The sequence below is a fragment of the Oryctolagus cuniculus genome, chromosome 1, assembly GCF_964237555.1.
Source record: "Oryctolagus cuniculus chromosome 1, mOryCun1.1, whole genome shotgun sequence".
In the NCBI taxonomy this organism is placed as follows: domain Eukaryota; kingdom Metazoa; phylum Chordata; class Mammalia; order Lagomorpha; family Leporidae; genus Oryctolagus; species Oryctolagus cuniculus.
In genome coordinates, this window is record NC_091432.1 from 146583939 (window position 1) to 146603886 (window position 19948).

A 19948-nucleotide genomic window follows, 5' to 3' on the forward strand; every position below is an offset into this window, starting at 1 on the left:
TACCTGCAAATAAGATGCTTAAGTCAGTAATGCCTATAATTGAATTTAAGGCAGAATAGAATAAGTCAGTATCAGGGGTCACTTGAGGATTTTTTTCTATTTTTTTAAATAATCACATAGTATTTTTAACAACTCTGAGCCTTGGGGATTTGCCAACAGCTCATAAATACAAAGTTTTTAATTTAGAAAAAGACAAGAACACATTGTAGGACTTGCATATATGCTGAGTGTTGCCAAAATACTATTGAGGTCCTATATATTATAAACTTGAAAAAAAAAGTTAGACTTCCTCTGTGTCCTTTTTAAATTTCTTTGCTGAGTGAGATCTTATTTCTGTGACTTTTTAGGTGGAGTATTGCTTCTGGAAAATCCAAAAGGTGAAAACAGATTGGACCTTTTAAAGCTAAAGAGTGTTGTTACTAGCATTTTTGGTGTTAAAACTACAGAACTGGCTGTCTTCCATGGTGGAACAGGTATGTGGAAAGTTGAGATGAAGTCTATGTCCTTAATGTGAGATGGGCTGATACAGGTCTTCATTTCACATTAGTTGTACTACATAACCTTTGCATTTTTCCTGACTCTGAGTTGGGGTGAACGCTTCAGCAATGACTGCCGATGGTGTCTCTCTGTGCCTCCTCACTGTGGGGTATGGCTGAAAACGCTGGGCGTAATAGGCAATGAAGCTTCTAGTTCTAGCCTTTCACCTATCACTCATGTGATGAATTTCAGGCTTCAAAGACCTCCCTGTTGAGATTCAACTTTATTAAACACAGTGACTGAATCTTACTAAATCCAGATTCTCAATAAAACCCTGAATAAAATTAAAGCATTATAAAATAATCCTGTCCCACTGGTGTGTGTTGAATTGTGAGTTCTGAAAATTGGCGTGTTGAGTTTCTAACCCCAGGACCTAGGAAAACACCGTGTGGTGACAAAGGCAGACTGGAGTTGAGCAGCTACAGACTACAGAATACTAAAGATTGCTGGAAGCCTGTAAAAGCTAGTAAGAGGCAAAGAGAGTTCCTGTAGGGATTTCAAAGAGAGCATATCAACAACTTGATTTTGTACTTCAGGCCTCTAGAGACAATACATTTCTGTTTTTTTAAATCTCCCAGTTTATAGTATTTTGTTTAAGCAGCCTCAGAAAACTAATACTTTATAAATCTTACTTTATGCATATTCATTTTCAGAAACTTCTCAATTGACACCTTTTTTTTAAGGTTTTTTGTTTGTGTTTTTTTGTGTTTTGTTTTGTTTTGTTTTGTTTTAAAGGCAGAGTTAGAGGGAAAGACAGAGAGAGATCTTCCATCTTGTGGTTCACTCCCCAAATGGCCTCAACACCTAGGGCTGGCCAGGCTGAAGTCAAGAACCAGAAGCTTCATCCAGGTCTCTGACATGGGTGCACTTAGGCCATTCTCTTCTGCTTTCCCAGGCACATTAACAGGGAGCTGGATCAGGAGGGGAGCAGCCAGGACTCAAACCTGCATCCATATGGTATACCAGCATCATAGGCAACAACTTAACCTGCTATGCCACAACACCAGCCCCACTTTTTTTTTTTTTTTTTAAGATTTATTTATTTCTTTGAAAGGCAGAATCACAGAGAGGTAGAGGCAGAGAGAGAGAAGTCTTCCATCCACTAATTCACTCCCCAAATGGCCACAACAGCTGGAACTGGGCTGATCCGAAACCAGGAGCCAGGAGCTAGATTAGAAGTGGAGCATCCGATACTCAAACCAGTGCACAAATGGATGCCAGTACTGCAGGCCGTGGCCAGCCCCCAGCTCCACTTATTTTAAAGAGGAAGTATAAATGGCCAGATAAGAAAGTAAAACTATGAATTTTAGTAGTCACCAGGAATATACAAGTATATTATTTATGAATTTTATATGAAATGACACTGAGGTACTATTACCTGCCACCAACTTGGCAAAAACTAGGAGTCTCATAGTATCAAATGTTGTCAGAAATATTACATCCCTGTAATATTCAGGAACTCTGAATTACTGCTGTATTGTGAATTGTTGGGCCGAAGCCAGGAGCCAGAGCTTCATCTGGGTCTCCCACATGGGTATAGGGGCCCAAGACTTGGGCTGTCTTCTGCTGCTTTTCCAGGTGCACAAGCGGAGAGCTGGATCAGAAGTGGAGCAGCTGGGACTCGAAGTGGAGCGTATATGGGATGCTGGCGTTGTAGGCGGTGGTGGCTTTACCTAATCTGCCACAGTGCCGGCCCCATAAACATTCTTATCTAAATAAGAAATAAGTCTTACAACTATGATAGTCCTGGGTTCTATAACAAATCACATGGTTGAACTTTGATCTGCTGCTTTCCATGGCCCATTCCTTATACTGTTTGCCTTCTGCAGTTATCCTTTTAGTTGGGGCTATCTGAATCTTTCCTGATGGATTAGAGCCATTAGTATTCTTGCCTATATTAGGTTTTTATAGTTTTTTTACTCATTTTATCACTGACAAAGTACAGGGGACTATATTCCAAACGTATTCATCCTTATCCTCATTCTACAGGATTAATTGCCCCAGTCAAGACTGTAAACCTCTCTTCCTCTCCTTGCTTTTTAGCTGTCTAGCCAAAAGAGCTCAAAGTGGCCAAGTATCAACTAACTTCAAGTTTAGTGAAGCCACTGCTCTGTCACTTGGTGGAAGCATTCCTCCCTTGGGAGCTAAGCCTCCAAACTAGCAGAGATCAAAGTAGTAGATATTTAAAAGTGATAAAGGAGCTATTTTGATCTCTCTTGGTTTCAGCTTTGAATCTTGGCCGTAAGGAAAATGGATTAGAGTAGGGGTCAACAAATGTTTCTAAAAGGATAGATATTAAATATTTCAGACAGAAGTCATTAACTCGGCCATTGTAAAGCAAAAGCAGCCTTGATAATATGTTAACTAATAGGCAAGACTACGTTTCATTAAATACACAGCTATACCGTAGTCTGCTTGTCTGTCCCTCACTTAAAGCACAAACAGGATCTTGGAGGACATTATTACACTCCCTGTAAGGTTTTGCAGCCCATGTGGGACTGAAAGTACAATCTTCAGAAGGCCATATGTTTATTTTATTTTTATTTGAAGGACAGATAGAGACAGACAGATCTTCCATCTGTCAGTTCACTCCCCAAATGCCTGCAATAGGAGCCTGAGACTAAGTCTGGCTCTCCCAATGGGTGGCAGGGATCCAACTACTAGAGCCACCACTCGCTGCCTCCCAGAGTATATATCAGCAGGAAGCCAGAATCTGAAAAGAAAGAAGGAAATGAACCCAGGCATTCTGATGTGGGATACAAGTGTCCCAAGTGACATATTAACCGCTGAGACAAATGCCCTCCCCACTCTGCAGTTTTATAGGATTGGCTGCTTCAGGATAATAGAAGCGTGGTAAGGCTGATGAGTTCCCTGAACCGAAACACTTTTTCATTTTGTTTTTTGCTGAAAATGGGTCAGAAACCTTGCTGTGTGAAATGCCATGTTGGTGGGCTTGACAGAAGCATTACAGTCAGCAAAGACAAATCTAGATCTAAAAGAAGTGTGTGTCAGTAAGAACAAAGTGTTGCGTTTTCCATAATAGAAATGATCCACTGTAACCACCCTGTCATCGGGTGCCTGGATCATTGACCCAGGCAATGATGTCGTATTAGAAGTTCAGTAATGAGCCCTGCTGTTGTTAGGTAGGATACAGAGTAGTCAGTGAAGCAAAATGAGCCTTGGAGAGTGAAAGTGGCATTGCGGAGCCCATAGGTGTCCTTCCTCCCACGATGAAGCAACTGGGCAAGGACAGAAGTGGCTGGGGAAAATATTGACATCAACAGAGGCCGTCATATTGTCCTCCTGATATTTAGAACTTAATTCACACAACCTGCCCAGTTGGCAAAATCTGTATACCTCTTACTCTGGTTTCCTTGTTGCCAAATTCTGTTCTAAGTCCCTCACTGTTCCTATTTGGTTCAGTGACGAGCCCATGCCTGTGAATCAATACAGATCCATTCCTTTGGCTGTTTCTCCTTCCTAGCAGAATGAAGAGCCCGTTGCACTGAGCAAAGTTAGACCCAATGGGAGGACATGCACCCACCACTGTTCTTCAGGCTACCCAGAATCAGAATGGGGCTGTATGTGTGCTTTTGCTTGTGCAGCATATAGTACAAAAGCACCCATATGGTTTCTTTCTCTGTCTCCACGAACTTCCAGTGGTCCATGGGTATGACTGAGAGAAGATATCTTATGACCCCAAACTGGCCCTGGGCAGCCAATACCTGGCGGGACATGCTGCTCGTTCCCTAGGGAACTTTTCCAACTTATCCCATGCATCCACTTCACTCAGTATTTGCAAGCTACCCCATGCACTGTTCTTCAGATCGTAACTATTAATGGCCTTTCATTCATGTTTGAATACCTAAACAATGTTTAATTTTGTATAAATGAAATTATACTATATGTAATCTGTGTATCTTACTTTCCACATATGTTCATTATTCATCTTAATCTGCTAATGTATCATATTTGAACATAAGCCTTTCATAATGAAGTTTGGAATTTTGATATATAAGGAAATTTTAACAGCAGCCACAATAATACAGAGAAAAATTTTAAATGGGAGAATATTTGCTTTATATTTTAAGTTACAGATATTATGCCATTTTTGCTGCAACAATATTTCCTATTATTTGCATGTCATTAAATCATGGTTTTATGGAAAAAGCAATGCCTTTTGATAGCAAATTAAGTAGAAAGCATCCCTGTAAAAAGATACACAACAGTTTAATAATTATGTAGAAAAAAGTGAGTGACTTCAGCTGTAAACCATCTAACCCTGGAAGAATTACTGTTTTATTTTTTAGAAATACAACACCAAACTGACTTACTGAGCCTTAGCGGAAAAACACTCCACGTGACAGCAGGATCAGCTCCTTCTCTGGTCAACAGCCCTAGTACTCTTCTGTGCCAGTATATCAACCTGCAGCTCCTGAACGCAGAGCCACAAGGTAGGTGCTTCCCCACCCCAGCAGTCGGGTTGCAGTGTGCTGGAAATTAAGGTTTCCTCTGATGTTCAAATCTCTGACTTAGGTGGATTTTTCTCTTTTTTAAATATTCATTCATTCATTTGTTGATTTATTTATTTAAAAAGCAGAGTGACAGAGAGAGAGAGCTCTTCAGTCTGCTGTGCACTCTCTGTGTCCCCACAGCAGCCAGGTTGAGCCAGTCCAGAGCTAGGAGCCAGCAACTCCGTCCTGGTCTCCCACATGGGTTTCAGGGACCTATGTACTTGGCCGTCTTCTGCTGCCCTTCTAAAAGCATTAGCAGGAAGTTGGATCCAAAGCAGAGTAGCAGGGACTCCGATAGGTAATATACATGGGATGCTGGTGTTGCAGCTGGTTGGCTTAACCTGCTGTGCCACGCCAACTGCACTTCTGTGTACTTTTCAGTAAGCTTTACTGTGCTGACTTGAAGTTTGGACTTCTGTCCTGCTTAGAGGAGTGCTCACAGGCTTGCTTTTTTTTTTTTTTTTTTTTTTTTTTTTATGAGCAAAGGGTTATGGAATTTGTTTATTTGTTCATTTGTTCATTCCTATTTGAAAGGCACAAGGAGACATCCCATCCACTGGTTCATTTCCCAGGTCCCTCAACAGTTGTGGCCAAACCAGGCCAAAGCCAGACACCAGGAACTCAATATAGGTCTCTCTTGTGGGTGGCACAGACCCAAGTTCTTGGGCTGTCACCTCACAGGGTGCGCGTTAGCAGGAAGCCAGGACTTGAACCTTGGCACACTGATGGGATGTGAATGTCCCATGTGGCATCTTAATCACTATACCAAATGCCCGTCCCTTGGTGTATTTGTGTAGAAATACTCTCATCTATATGGTATGATCAAGGAATGAAATAAATTGGGGCTGTGATGCAGCGTATCAAGCTCCTATGAGTGCCAATTCAAGTCCTGGCTGCTCTACTTCTGATCCAGCTCTCTGCTAATACACCTGGGAAATCAGTGGATGATGACCCAAATCCTTGTGCCCTTGTACCCACATGAGAGGCCTGGATGGATTTCCAAGCTCCTGGCTTTTTTTTTTTTTTTTAATTTTTGACAGGCAGAGTGGACAGTGAGAGAGAGAGACAGAGAGAGAAAGGTCTTTTTTTTTTTTTTTTTTTTTTTTTTTTTTTTTTTTTTTTTTTTTTCGCTGCAGCCGGCTCACCGCGCTGATCCTGGCAGGAGCCAGGAGCCAGGTGCTTTTCCTGGTCTCCCATGGGGTGCAGGGCCCAAGCACCTGGGCCATCCTCCACTGCACTCCCTGGCCATAGCAGAGAGCTGGCCTGGAAGAGGGGCAACCGGGACAGAATCCGGCGCCCCCACCGGGACTAGAACCCGGTGTGCCGGCGCCGCAAGGTGGAGGATTAGCCTATTGAGCCACGGCGCCGGCTCTAAGCTCCTGGCTTTGAAACCTGGCCCAGTCCTAGCCGTTGTAGCCATTTGGGGAGTAAACCAGTAAATGAAAGATATCTCTCTCTTTCCTTCCCTATCTCCATCCTTCTCTTTGTAATACTACCTCTCAGATAAATAAAATGAATCTTTTAAAATCAAGTGAATTAAATTGATTGGATAAAAATTGTAAGTAAATGAAAATTAAGTGACAAAACATTATAGTTTGTCTTTTTATTTATTTATTTATTTATTTTTGGAAAATGTTCTGAAAATTTGTGTATCTCCATGTTTTGACCAATTGTTATTTATTCTTTCCTGAGATTTTAGGATCCTCACTGTGTTAATTTTTAATGAAGTCTTCAGACTCTTCACTTGACCATGTACTGAATATCTGTTCCCCAAGCTGCTAGGCTTTTATATGGCTTGGTTTCTCATTTTCCCTATTCCCTTTGCACTTTTTTTTTTTTTTTTTTTTTTTTTTTAAGGATTCATGAATGTATGTATGGGAAAGTAGAGCAATGGAGAGAGAGATCCTCCATCTGCTGTATTATTCTCCAAATGGATCCAACAGAGAAGCCAGGGTTGGGCCAGGCTGAAGCCAGGAGCCCAGAACTCCATCTGGGCTCCTACCTGGATGGGAGGGGCCTAACTACCTGGGCCATCTTCTGCTGCCCTCCTAGGCACATTAGCCTGAACCGGAATTAGAAGCAGGAGTAGGTAGGACTCGAGCCAGCTCTCTGATATACAGTGCTAGCATCCAAGATCCAGTGAAAGCTTAACCCGCTGTGCTGCAACACCAGCCCTTCCCTTTACTTTATTTATTTATTTATTTATTTATTTATTTATTTTAGATTTTTTAAAAAAATTTATTTATTTGAAAGACTTACAGAAAGAGGTGGAGAGAGAGAGAGAGGGGCCTTCCACCCGCTGCTTCACTCCCCAGCTGGCCACAACGGCTGGAGCTGAGCTGATTTGAAGCCAGGAGCCCTGAGCTTCCTCTGGGTCTCCCACGTGGGAGCAGGGGCCCAAGCACTTGTGCCATCTTCCGCTGCTTTCCCAGGCCACAGCAGAGAGCTGGATTGGAAGAGGAGCAGCCAGATCTCGAACTGGTGCCCCTATGGGATGCTGGTGCTGTAGGCTGGGGCTTTAACTTACTGTGCCACAGCACTGACCCCCCTTCACATCTATGAAATGTTTAAAGCTGTTTCTACAGGGACTATACCCGTGCTCTGCTGGTCAAAAGCTCCCAGCACTCCTCTTCAGAACTGTCTGCAATTACTACCTCTGTTAGAGGGTGAGCTCAGAATTTAAGCCACTTTTCTCTTTCTTCGTAGAGTGTTTAATGGGAACAGTGGGCACTCTGCTCCTTGAAAACCCTCTTGGACAAAATGGACTCACCCATCAAGGTCTTCTCTACGAAGCAGCCAAGGTGTTTGGCCTCCGGAGCAGGAAGCTGAAGCTGTTTCTCAACGAGACTCAAACAGATGGTGAGGGGATTATGGACCATGAATTTCTTTCTTTTTTGTCTTTCTTTTCTTGGAAGTAGGTCACATACCTAAGAGATATTAAAGAGTTCTTTTCTTTCTCTCTTTTTCTTTCTTTTAGCTTTTGCTATTGCTTTTCTTTTGCTATATTTATATATATAAAATATACATATATATCTAACCATAATATGTTTTTTAACATTAGCAAAAGGATAATTACTTTTTTGCTTTGGAAACCTAAATTTTTTTTATCAGTATGCTATTTGAAATACACGCTGTGTAGCAGTTTAGAAAGCACTTCCACATTGAGCTGCACTGTGGAGAGCAAGGTCATAGTTGACACATTCCACACCTAGTCATTCAGAAAGCAGACGCTCAGGACAGTGGTTGGCAGAAACTGGTATCCATTAGCGTTTTCTCCTCTCCCTTCACATCCTCCACCTCTAAACCTTCAGCTCCTGTGACTGTTCTGTCAGCTGCTCTGCTGACATCCGAGTCCTTGCCTCTTGAGATCTGTGCTGCAGCCCTGCATGCTCACGGCAGTACTGCTGCCGCTGGAATCATTTCCCCAGATAGCTTCACTCTCTGGGATCCAGTTTGTTGTTTTGTTTTTATGTTTGTAGCCAGCCGTTCTCCATCCTGTCTGAATCACGATTGGGTCTTCTGGCGTTGGTGAAAAATCTTCAGACATCTTTTCCAAAGTTACCTCTTACTCATTCTCTCTAATATTATCTCTTTTTGGAACTTTGATTAGACATATTTCAGGTAGATATTTTTTGTCCTATCTCTCTTTCTCTTCATATACTCCTTTCTTTTGTCTTATATTCCATTGTGAGTAATTTTGCCTGATTCTCTTATCTTTGTTCAACTACAGGAAGGGTGTGCCACCACCCCTACCCCCATATAAAGCATTCTTCATTTCTGTTACAGTGTTTTGATTTCTAGTATTTCCTTTTTAATTCTTAGAGTTTCCATCTTTCTGCTTGCATTACCTATCTGTTCTGCTTGTTTTGTTATTTTTTTTAAAGATTTATTTATTTATTTATTTGAAAGAGTTACACACATAGAGAAGGAGAGAGAGAGAGAGAGAGAGAGAGAGGGGTCTTCCATCCGCTGGTTCACTCCCCAGTTGGCCGCAACAGCCGGAGCTGTGCTGATCTGAAGCCAGGAGGCAGGAGCTTCTTTCATGTCTCCCGTGTGGGTGCAGGGGCCCAAGGACTGCTTTTCCAGGCCAAGGCCTGCTTTCCCAGGCCATAGCAGAGAATTGGATCAGAAGTGGAGCAGCCGGGACTAGAACCAGCGCCCATATGGGATGCCGGTGCTTCAGGCCAGGGCATTAACCTGCTGTGCCACAGCACTGGCCCCTTTGTTATGTTTCTATTGAAACTCAATTTTAAGGAGAATTTCTCTAGTATCTTGAAAGACACTGTCTACAAATTCCACCTTAAACTCAATTTATTTTGGGCCACAAAGACAGTGTTAAGAAAGTTTTGAGCCCAGTTATGCACAGGGCAAGGAATTTTCACAAAGATGTGGTCTGTCCAATGCAAAACAAGGCTGATCAAGGCAGGTTCTCTGGATTGATTTCCTGTGGCTGGTGCAATAAACTGCCACACACTTAGTAGTTTAAGACGTAGAATTTATTCTTCCACAGTTCTGGAGGCCAGAAAGCTGAAATGAGAGCCCTGCTGTGTCTGAAGGCTCTAGGGGAGAATCTGTTCTTTGTCTCTTCCAGCTTCTGGATATCCCTTGCTCCGGATACCTCTCGTCTGTGGCCACATCTCCAATCTGTAACCATGAGCAGATTGCGTCTTCCTCTTCTGTCCATTTTCTCTTTTTCCAAATAAGGTTGCATTCACAGCTTCCAGGAATTTAGAATGTGGGTATATCTTTTGGGAGGCCATTATTAAACCTCCTGCTTTCTTTTCACTGTTTTTGTCTGTGAAGGATATTATTCAGATTTGCCCTTTTGCTGTGGGATCCTTATTCAAGACTTCAGTTTTGAGGAGTTTTAGACTTCTCTAATAAAACCCCTTGACTCATGTCTCATGGCATTAACCTACCAGGAACCACCAGAAAATCTTATTATTTGAGAACCTCTTAGGAGCTGTGGCCTCTATAGATTTCCCCCATTTTCTCCATGCCCAGCTATTTATACTTTAAAAATTAATGTTTTATATCACGTTTTCAGCCATATTGTTAAAAACTAAAGCCTTACTTCCCCTTGGGTTCCTGCCTTCCTGCCCTATAATGGAACATGACCACTGTGTCTCAGATCGTTTTCAATGATTCTCCCTTGCCTTTTTCCCTCTCACCTGGTTCACAGCCTTATCATCCATTGAAATCACCCAGCCTGTTCCCCCACCAAGATTATCTTCATGAGCATTTTCCTTCTAATGTTATTCTCCTGCTCAGAGACCTCATGGCTCCCCTTTGTCTAATGCCTCAGAATTTTCATCTTGGCCCAAAAGAAGATCCTTCTTTTTTCTGGTCCTTTTTTCTAGTTACATTCAAGAATCTTTCACTATCTTAGAAGGCATTTTTCACTCTCCTTCCAACATACTTGGCTGTTTCATTGTGTTATAGTAGTAAAGGTTATCTGTATCTATATATCTATATCTATATCTATATATATAGTTTTCTATTTTTGTAAGTTTTATCTGAAACTTAAAAATACTCTTGACTTCCTTTTCTTATCCGTCAAATCCATTGCACCAACTGCTGTTGTGCCATGGAACTGAAAAAATGTCATCTTCTCACTTTGTTTCAGGATAAAATCATGTCTGTGTGAATTAAGTACTTACAGTGCTACCTGCCATTCACATAACCAGCTTTTAACTGCATTCTTTTTACTCTGTGAGGTTAGCAACACAAGAGTGTCATAAATCAGAGCTTAAAGGTTAAGAGACTTAGCCATGATTACCACAAAGCTGAGAGTTTCTTTTTCCCATCTAGCATCTGTAGCCTCATTTTCATTATGTTTTCTCTCTTAGAATTACCTTTTGTAATGTATTAATAGCTTGGTAAATTAGAAAGATGAATTGGAAGGATCACGAAGTACTTAAGATCTTAGAAATTCTTGATGTTTTCTTGCTTGTTTCACTAGACTGTCTAAATCTCCAGATCTTGTAATTATCTATTAAGGAGGCAACTTTGTATTTTCACATCTAGCATTGCTTGCTAGGGCAAGAGCTGTTTTTTAGAGAAAGCTGATCATTTCCCTTTGAATTAAGATCTGGCTAGAAAGAAAATGCCTCATAGTAGGCAAATAATTTTCTTTTCCTCTTCAGGGGCCCCAGGGTTAGCCAAACTGTATGGTAAGGGCACGGTCCTCCAGAAGTCTCCCATAGTCTGCGTCAAGCTCCTGACTCTGACTGTAAAGAGTTAGAGTTCGGCCGGCGCCGCGGCTCACTAGGCTAATCCTGCGCCTTGCGGTGCCGGCACACCGGGTTCTAGTCCCGGTCGGGGCGCCGGTTTCTGTCCCGGTTGCCCCTCTTCCAGGCCAGCCCTCTGCTGTGGCCAGGGAGTGCAGTGGAGGATGGCCCAGGTGCTTGGGCCCTGCACCCCATGGGAGACCAGGAGAAGTACCTGGCTCCTGCCATCGGATCAGCGCGGTGCGCAGGCCGCAGCGCACTGGCCACGGCGGCCATTGGAGGGTGAACCAACAGCAAAGGAAGACCTTTCTCTCTCTCTCTCTCTCTCTCTCTCTCTCTCTCTCTCCCCCTCTCTCTCTCTCACTATCCACTCTGCCTGTCAAAAAAAAAAAAAAAAAAAAAAAAACAGTTCAACTACAAACTCGGAGGGAAGAATCCACACAAGACCACCATCACTGCACCAGCTGCAAAGTTGGAGAAGTTCCCAAACCACCTTAAAGTTGTTGTTATTGGCTTCATTTATATTTATTTGAGGGAGAACTCCCATCTGTCGATTGACTACCAGATATCTATAAGGCTCAGCCAAGCAGAAGCCAGGTTTCCTACCTGGGTGGCAGGAACCCAATTACTTGGGTCACCACCTCCTGCCTCCCAAAACGTACATTAGCAGAAACCTGGAATTAGGAGCACAGCTGGGAATTGAACCCAAGTAATTCAATATGTGATACTAGTGTATCAGCCACTATACCAAATATCCACCCCACCTTCAGGTTTAGTAATTGACTCGAAGTGGAATGAGCTTAAAAGAATATTTAAGGGTCTGTTCAAGCTCCCTGTGTATTCACTTAGGTTGTTGATCTTAAAAGGTTTATGTAGTTATTTGAGAGGTAGAGTTAGAGAAAGAGATCTTCCATCTGCTGTCCACTCTCCAAATGGCCACAAACTGGACCCGGACCAAGCCAAAGCTTGGCTGTTGTGGCCATCTGGAAAGTGAACCAGCAAATGGAAGATATCTCTCTCTAACTCTTTCAAATAAAATTTAAAATATATATATATATATATATATATATATATATATATATATATATATTAAGGGGCCGGCATTGTGGCTCACTTGGTTAATCCTCCACCTGCGGCGCCAGCATCCCATATGGGCACTGGGTTCTAGTCCCGGTTGCTCCTCTTTCAGTCCAGCTCTCTGCTGTGGCCCAGGAAGGCAATGGAGGATGGCCCAAGTGTTTGGGCCCCTGCACCCACATGGGAGACTAGGAGGAAGCACCTGACTCCTGGCTTTGGATCGGCACAGCACCAGCCATTGCGGCCACTTGGAGGATGAACCAAAGGAAGGAAGACCTTTCTCTCTGTCTCTCTCACTGTTTAACTCTATCTGTCAAATAAAAAAAAAAAAAAAAAAAGAAAAGAAACACAGTTTGGCAAATTCTTGAAAATATATATATATTAAAAATAGTGCTTGTGAGTCACTAAAATGAGTAAGTTGAGATGAGTAAACAGAAAATAATAATAATTTGCCAGGAAGACTAATAGACTCACTCATGGTTTTGTTTATTAAAGAAAAAGAAAACAAATTTGAACCAGCCAAAGAAGGAGATAGAAACTACAAAATCCTGGGGTGTCCGTATGGTAGACTTCAGATCATACTCCTCATGGAATCATAGATACTGTTATCTCTTCCCATCCCTAATATGTGCCCCGTCCTTGGCGTCCAATGTTCTTATTGAGGTTTCATTATGTGGAAGTGATTGATTCATTGCCCACATGATCGGTCTCTTTTCTCAACAGATACCGTGTGACTCTATCCTGAATCCTATAGTGGTTCTTTGTAGTGTGGCCAACTCTACCCTGAGTCATCTTGTTAGCATAAAGATTGGATATGCTGAAAGAGCCCCCACTGAGCAACAAAGACACTTCTATGATAGGATTCTAAGGGCTTAAAAATTGCCCCTTAGAAACTGGGACAAAAGTCATACCTCTGTTAGGATGAGGCTAAATACTATACAGTACAATTCACCTATAATAGAATATTAATTTTTTTCAACATTTTCCTTCCATTCTAGAAATTACTGAAGACATCCCCATGAAGAGTTTGAATATGAAGACAGTGTATGTTTCCGTATTGCCAACAACAGCAGAATTCTAACATTCAATTATTAATGTGTTTCAGTCACCTTTTCTGAACTTAAACTCATGACCTACCCATATGTATAATACAAGAACACATGGACACACTGAAGAGACTTCCTTCAGGTGCATATTTAATGCTGCTTTGGGTCTAAAATTCAAATGGATTGATTGATCAATCAAGTGACTTGAGAACACACAGTGGTGTTCACACGTAACCTTAAACACCTATGCAGTCATGTTGGAGATGATTATAAAGTTACCTCAGATCACAAAGTTTATTTCTATACTTGAGTTCTTAAGTACAGAATGCAGAAGTGACTTAAATGGCATAGTACATATATCATTGTTTGGCCTTTGAAAACTTATTTGAGACCTCTTGAAGAAATGAACATGTTATATATTTCTGCTGCCTGGATTTTCCTGGGTAATTTGATGGAATATTTTGTCTCAGTAAATCAGAATAATAAACTCTCCCAAATATAGATGTGTTAGAAGTAACTCATTCTAGCCGGCACCGCGGCTAATCCTCCACCTTGCGGCACCGGCACACCGGGTTCTAGTCCCAGTCGGGGCGCCGGATTCTGTCCTGTTGCCCCTCTTCCAGGCCAGCTCTCTGCTGTGGCCTGGGAGTGCAGTGGAGGATGGCCCAAGTGCTTGGGCCCTGCACCCCATGGGAGACCAGGAGAAGTACCTGGCTCCTGGCTTCGGATCAGCGCACTGCGCTGGCTGCAGCTCGCTGGCTGCGGCGGCCATTGGAGGGTGAACCAATGGCAAAGGAAGACCTTTCTCTCTGTCCCTCTCTCTCTCTCTCACTGTCCACTCTGCCTGTCAAAAAAAAAAAAAAAAGTAACTCATTCTCCTATAGTTTAATTAAAACATGAAATTTGTAATCTTTGAAAAACCAAGATTTCATGGTGACATCTGTATTTACAGAAGACTAAACATCTAACATTATTTCTTCCCAAGTCCTGGGCAATAATTTGGATCCTCAAAGAAGCAAGTTCCAAGATAAAATTAGATGTGCAAGAATTAATTGGAAGGGCTAGCACTGTGGCATAGTAGGGTAAGCCTCCACTTACAGTGCCACCATTCTCATATGGGCACTGGTTCGAGTCCCGACTGCTCTACTTCCCATTGTAGCCATTTGGGGAGTGAACCAGCAGATAGAAGAGCTCTCCATCTATAACTCTGCCTTTCAAATAAATAAAGAAATCTTTGAAAAATAAGAAGAAGAAGAAGCGGAGCAGCTGGGACACTGGCAGATACCCATCTAGGCCACAATGCTGGTCCCAGAGGAATATTTCCTAAAATTGACTGTTAAACACATTTGTAATTATATTTTTAAAAAATTAATTGGATGCACAAGGGGAGAGGGAGCAAGTATTAAGAGAACCTTCAAATGACAGTGTAGATCTGCTAGCTGTGATAAGATGAAAGGAAGGAAAATAGATTAGAAAAAGTCTGAATTTCAGTACAGAAGCAAAGCATTGTTCAGGCCAATGAAGAGTCTTCAGGCAAAGATTTCTTTTAGTAGAGTTCAGAGTTGGGTGCCAGTGACCTGGCTTTGTGCCCCTGCCTTGCTCAGTCAGTATCTGGGTGCTCCCCAAGTTAGATCATAGCCTTGGCACAAATGCCAATGGAAACAGGCAGAATCTGGAGAATTGGAAAGCAAGTAGATGGGAGTAAACTAACTTGGTAGACCCAAGGAGTCAAATTGTAAGCTAGCAGTAGAGACAGTAAATAATGCATTTATAGCTTAGTGTTCTCAGCACCCATTACCTCTGGGACTAAAGGTGAAGAAGAGGCACATAGGGAGGGTTAGGTGCACACTGGGAAAACTTAGAGCTTCTCCCCATTGCCACATTGCTAGGCAGCTCTCTTTATCCCACTTTATTGGCATTTGCAGGGTTCTTCTCTGTTGAGGCTAACAGAATGACCGTGCATGGTGGAAATCCATTGAAGACAAGTTTGGCAGATTCCCAAAACCAACCCTTGGGTTAATTTGCTAGAAAGACAGAAAACTTGCATTCCTGGTTACCACTAATTGCAGGGAAATGTTAGATTACAGTCAGCCACAGAAATGCAGAAGACAGTCCAGGAGAAGTATCAAACACATCTCTGTTGCCCTGTCTCTGGAGAGTCCGAATGTATTACCAACATCAGTGTATGACAATATGCACAGAGTTGCCAACCAGAGGTGCTCATGCAATCCTCAGTGTTTCTTGGGGCTTCGTCCTATGTGCATGGGTGATGGTCCACATGGTTAATCTGTAAGTCAACTGATACTGCATGCCCAAAATCTTCACCCTAAATCTCCTTGTTGATCTGTCTGATGTGGTCTGTGTCCCCCTCACCCTAAGGCTAAGATTTATGGAATTTGTGGCCAATATCAGCCATAAATTACTTTTTTAAAGTACATTTTAAAGACTATTCAGTATTACATAGGCAAACAAGATACTCCCGTGTATTCAAACATTACAAGGGCAAAACCAAATCTATATAGTATTGTACTGGACACAAGATTAAGTGGTTTTATATATACTGCCCACCAGACAAAAAAAGAAAAATGTAAAAGTATTGGCACTAAGGATTACTCACAAAATGGCTCACTGATCAACCTACAATGAAGTTCTAAGTACCACACATACCATACCCTTGTGTCAATGTTTTAGCCCCGGGATGTTACTTGTACTGCAGAATTACCAGATACCTAATGAAAGCCTCTAACATGGAAGAGTCCATAATAGGCTGGCTCCTGCAGGGCCAGCATCTTGTATGGGTGCCGGTATGAGTCCCTGCTGCTCCTCTTCCGATCCAGCTCTCTGCTATGGCCTGGGAAAATAGTGGAAGATGGCCCAAGTCCTTGGGCCCCTGCACCCGCCTGGGAGACCCAGAAGAGGCTGCTGGTTCCTGGCTTCAGGTCGTCTCACCTCTGGCCGTTGTGGCCATCTGGGGAGTGAACCAGCAGATGGAAGACTCTCTGCCTCTGCCTTTCAAATAAATTTTTTTTAAAAAGTAAAAAACAAAGGAATCAAATAATGTGAGAAGTAAACTACCCAACCAACTCTATTATTGATGTCCTTAGAGAACAAAGTATTACCTCTATGAAATAAGAATGGGCTGCTATAAAATGGAGATGTCAGAGAACAAAATGTTCCTGATAATTTAAAACATAATAGCAAAAATGAAAAACCTCAACAGAATCACTGGAAAATAGTGTTGAGGACATTTTCCAAGTGGTGTTGGTATTAAAAATCGAGTTCTGGGGCCGGCGCTGTGGCATAGCAGGCAAAGCTGACGCCTGCAGTGCCAGCATCCTATATGGGCGCTGGTTCAAGTCCCAGCTGCACCACTTCTAATCCAGCTCTGCTATGGCCTGGGAAAGCAATAGAAGATGGCCCAAGTCCTTGGGCCCCTGCACCTGCCTGGCAGATCCGGAAGAAGCTCCCGGCTCCTGGCTCCTGGCTCCTGGCTTCAGATCGGCACAGCTCAAGCCGTTGCAGCCAATTGGGGAATGAACCAGCAGATGGAAGACCTCTCTCTCTCTCTCTCTGGCTCTCCTCCTCTCTCTGTGTAACTCTGACTTTCAAATAAATAAATAAATCTTTTAAAAAAAAAATCTGAGAGGGAAGAGATATGTGAATTAGAATCTGAGAAGTCCAGTATCCAAATTGTAGGGGTTCTAAAAGAGAAGTCAAGTGTAAATAATGTAAGCAAATGTAACATAACTAAAATACAGAAGCAGATGGAAAGTGTCTTCAAATGCCTAGCAAAACACATGAAAATAAACTCCAATGGGCTGGCGCTGTGGCGCAGCGGATTAATGCCCTGGCCTGAAGCACTGGCAACCCATAGGGGCGGCAGTTCTAGTCCTGGCTGTTCCACTTCCGATCCAGCTCCCTGCTGTGGTCTGGGAAAGCAGTAGAACATGGCCCAACTCCTTGGGCCCCTGCACCCACGTGGGAGACTTGGAAGAAGCTCCTAGCTCCTGGCTTCGGATCGGCCCAGCTCCCGCCGTTGCGGCCTATTGGGGAGTGAACCAGTGGATGGAAGACCTCTGTCTCTCTATTTCTCTCTCTCTGCCTTTCCTCTCTCTGTGTAACTCTGACTTTCAAATAAATAAATAAATCTTTTCTAAAAAAAAAAAAAGAAAAGAAAAAAGAAACATCACTGAAATGTAAGAACAAAGAGTAGGCTTCTAGAATTTTTTTTTTTTTTTTTTTTTCAAAAACAAAAGTTTAGGGGCCGGCGCTATATCACAGTGGGTTAATGCCCTGGCCTGAAGCGCTGGCCTCCCATATGTACGCTGGTTTGGGACCCAGCTGCTCCACTTCCAATCCAGCTCTCTGCTATGGCCTGGGAAAGCAGTAGAGGATGGCCCAAGTCCTTGGGCCCCTGCACCTACGTGGGAGACCTGGAAGAAGCTCCTGGCTCCTGGCTTTGGATCAGCACAGCTCCGGCTGCTGCGGCCAATTGGGGAGTGAACCATCAGATGGAAGACCTCTCCCTCAGCCTCTCCTTTCTTTTTGTAACTCTTTCAAATAAATAAATCTTTTAAAAAAAATTAGCAATTAGTAAGTATTTGATTTCTCAATACAGCAAGACGATAATATTCTCAATGCTTAAGGAAAAGTTTACTAACTAAAACTCTAGTAGACCAAACCACCAAATAAGTATAAAGTTAGAGTAGAGACACTTGGAGACATGATGTAGGTCTTTTTTTTTTTTTTTAAAGATTGTTTTTATTTATTTATTTGAAAGGTAGAGTTACGGACAGTGAGAGAGAAAGAGAGAGAGAGAGAGGTCTTCCATCTGCTGGTTCACTCCCCAAATGGCCACAATGGCTGGAGCTGCGCCGACCTGAAGCCAGGAGCCAGGAGCTTCTTCCCAGTCTCCCACATAGGGGCCCAAGGACCTGGGCCATCTTCTACTGCTTTCCCAGGCCATAGCAGAGAGCTGGATCGAAAAGTGGAGCAGGCGGGACTCGAACCGGTGCCCATATGGGATGCTGTCGCTGCAGGCAGAGAATTAACCTACTGCGCCATGGCGCCGGCCCCATGATGTAGGTCTTGAAAAACTCATCTATTATGGTTTGAGCAGGACTTGACTCCCCAAACTCTGGCAGACACTTGAGCCCTACATTTTTATGTTAACGATGGATGGATTAATGTTAATGGTTGATGGATTAGAGGTAGAGACTTGATCAAATTAAATTATGGCATCTGAGAGGTGGCCTGTTTTTAAGTCCTGCCCTCAGAAACTAATTCTTACGCAAACACTGGTTGCACAGGCTGAATGTGCAGAAGCCTCTGCTTCCTGGCGCACAATGTGATCCTCCCTCCACATGTGTCCCACCACAAGACCAAGGGGTCACCCCATCTTGCACCGTGGATCTCCAAAACTGAGCCAAAATAACCCTTCATGTCTAAGAACTCCTTAGGTATTTAAGTTACAGTGGCGGAAAGCTGACTAATGCATCTCCCATGAACCTTCCTCTGGGAGCTATTGGAAATGTGCTCTACCGAACTGCAATAAGCACACCCAGACCTTGATTTCTAACGCCACTCTACAATTAAAGGAATCAAATTTCCCCAAGAAAAATGGCTGGTTCTGGAACCAGTGATGGGAATACTTGGGGCCGGTATTGTGGCATAGCAGGTAAAGCCGCCACCTGAGACACCAGCGTCCCATATGGGTGCTTGTTTTTTGTCCCAGCTGCTCCACATCTGATCCATCTTGCCACTAATGTGCCAGGGAAAGCAACAGAAGATGACCCAAGTGCTTGGGCCTCTGCACCCGTATGGGAGACTTAGAAGCAGCTCCTGGGCCGGCACCACGGCTCACTAGGCTAATCCTCCACCTTGCGGCGCTGGCACACCAGGTTCTAGTCCCGGTCAGGGCACCGGATTCTGTCCCGGTTGCCCCCCTTCCAGGCCAGCTCTCTGCTGTGGCCAGGGAGTGCAGTGGAGGATGGCCCAAGTGCTTGGGCCCTGCACCCCATGGGAGACCAGGAGAAGCACCTGGCTCCTGCCATCGGATCAGCGCGGTGTACCAGCCACAGCGCGCCGGCCCCGGTGGCCATTGGAGAGTGAACCAACGGCAAAAGGAAGACCTTTCTCTCTGTCTCTCTCTCTCTCTCACTGTCCACTCTGCCTGTCCAAAAAAAAAAAAAAAAAAAGAAAGAAAGAAAGAAATGAATAAAGTGAAGCCCTACACTAAGCTTGAATCCTAGCTGTCCTTACAATGGAACCCTGTTGGTGTGTTGGTAAGCTGTTGGAGAGGGAAAGCAATTACATATCCATTTGCAATTTCCTATCTGTTTTAAGGGGCCTGAGTCCTTGGGCTCTGACGTCCAGAGGAATTTCTTGGCCCTTTTCTTTTTCTTTTGTAGAGATTTATTTATTTGAAAGTCAGAGTTACACACAGAGAGATGGAGAGGCAGAGAGAGAGAGAGAGAGAGAGAGAGAGAGAGGTCTTCCATCCACTGGTTCACTCCCCAATTGGCCACAATGGCCGGAGCTGTGC

At 43.3% G+C, this 19948-nt stretch overlaps 1 protein-coding gene across 2 annotated transcripts in view; it reads left to right on the plus strand.

Moving 5' to 3' along the window:
* Positions 1-13905, plus strand: part of IARS1 (isoleucyl-tRNA synthetase 1) — a 90014-nt gene extending 76109 nt beyond the window's left edge. For both annotated transcript variants that reach the window (XM_051859118.2, XM_070050126.1), the window contains exons 31-34: positions 348-473; positions 4848-4991; positions 7758-7910; positions 13357-13905. In XM_051859118.2, the coding sequence (XP_051715078.1) occupies positions 348-473; positions 4848-4991; positions 7758-7910; positions 13357-13439 (506 nt within the window). In that variant the 3' untranslated portion in view covers positions 13440-13905. The remainder of the gene's footprint in view (positions 1-347; positions 474-4847; positions 4992-7757; positions 7911-13356) is intronic.
* Positions 13906-19948: the final 6043 nt, after the last annotated feature.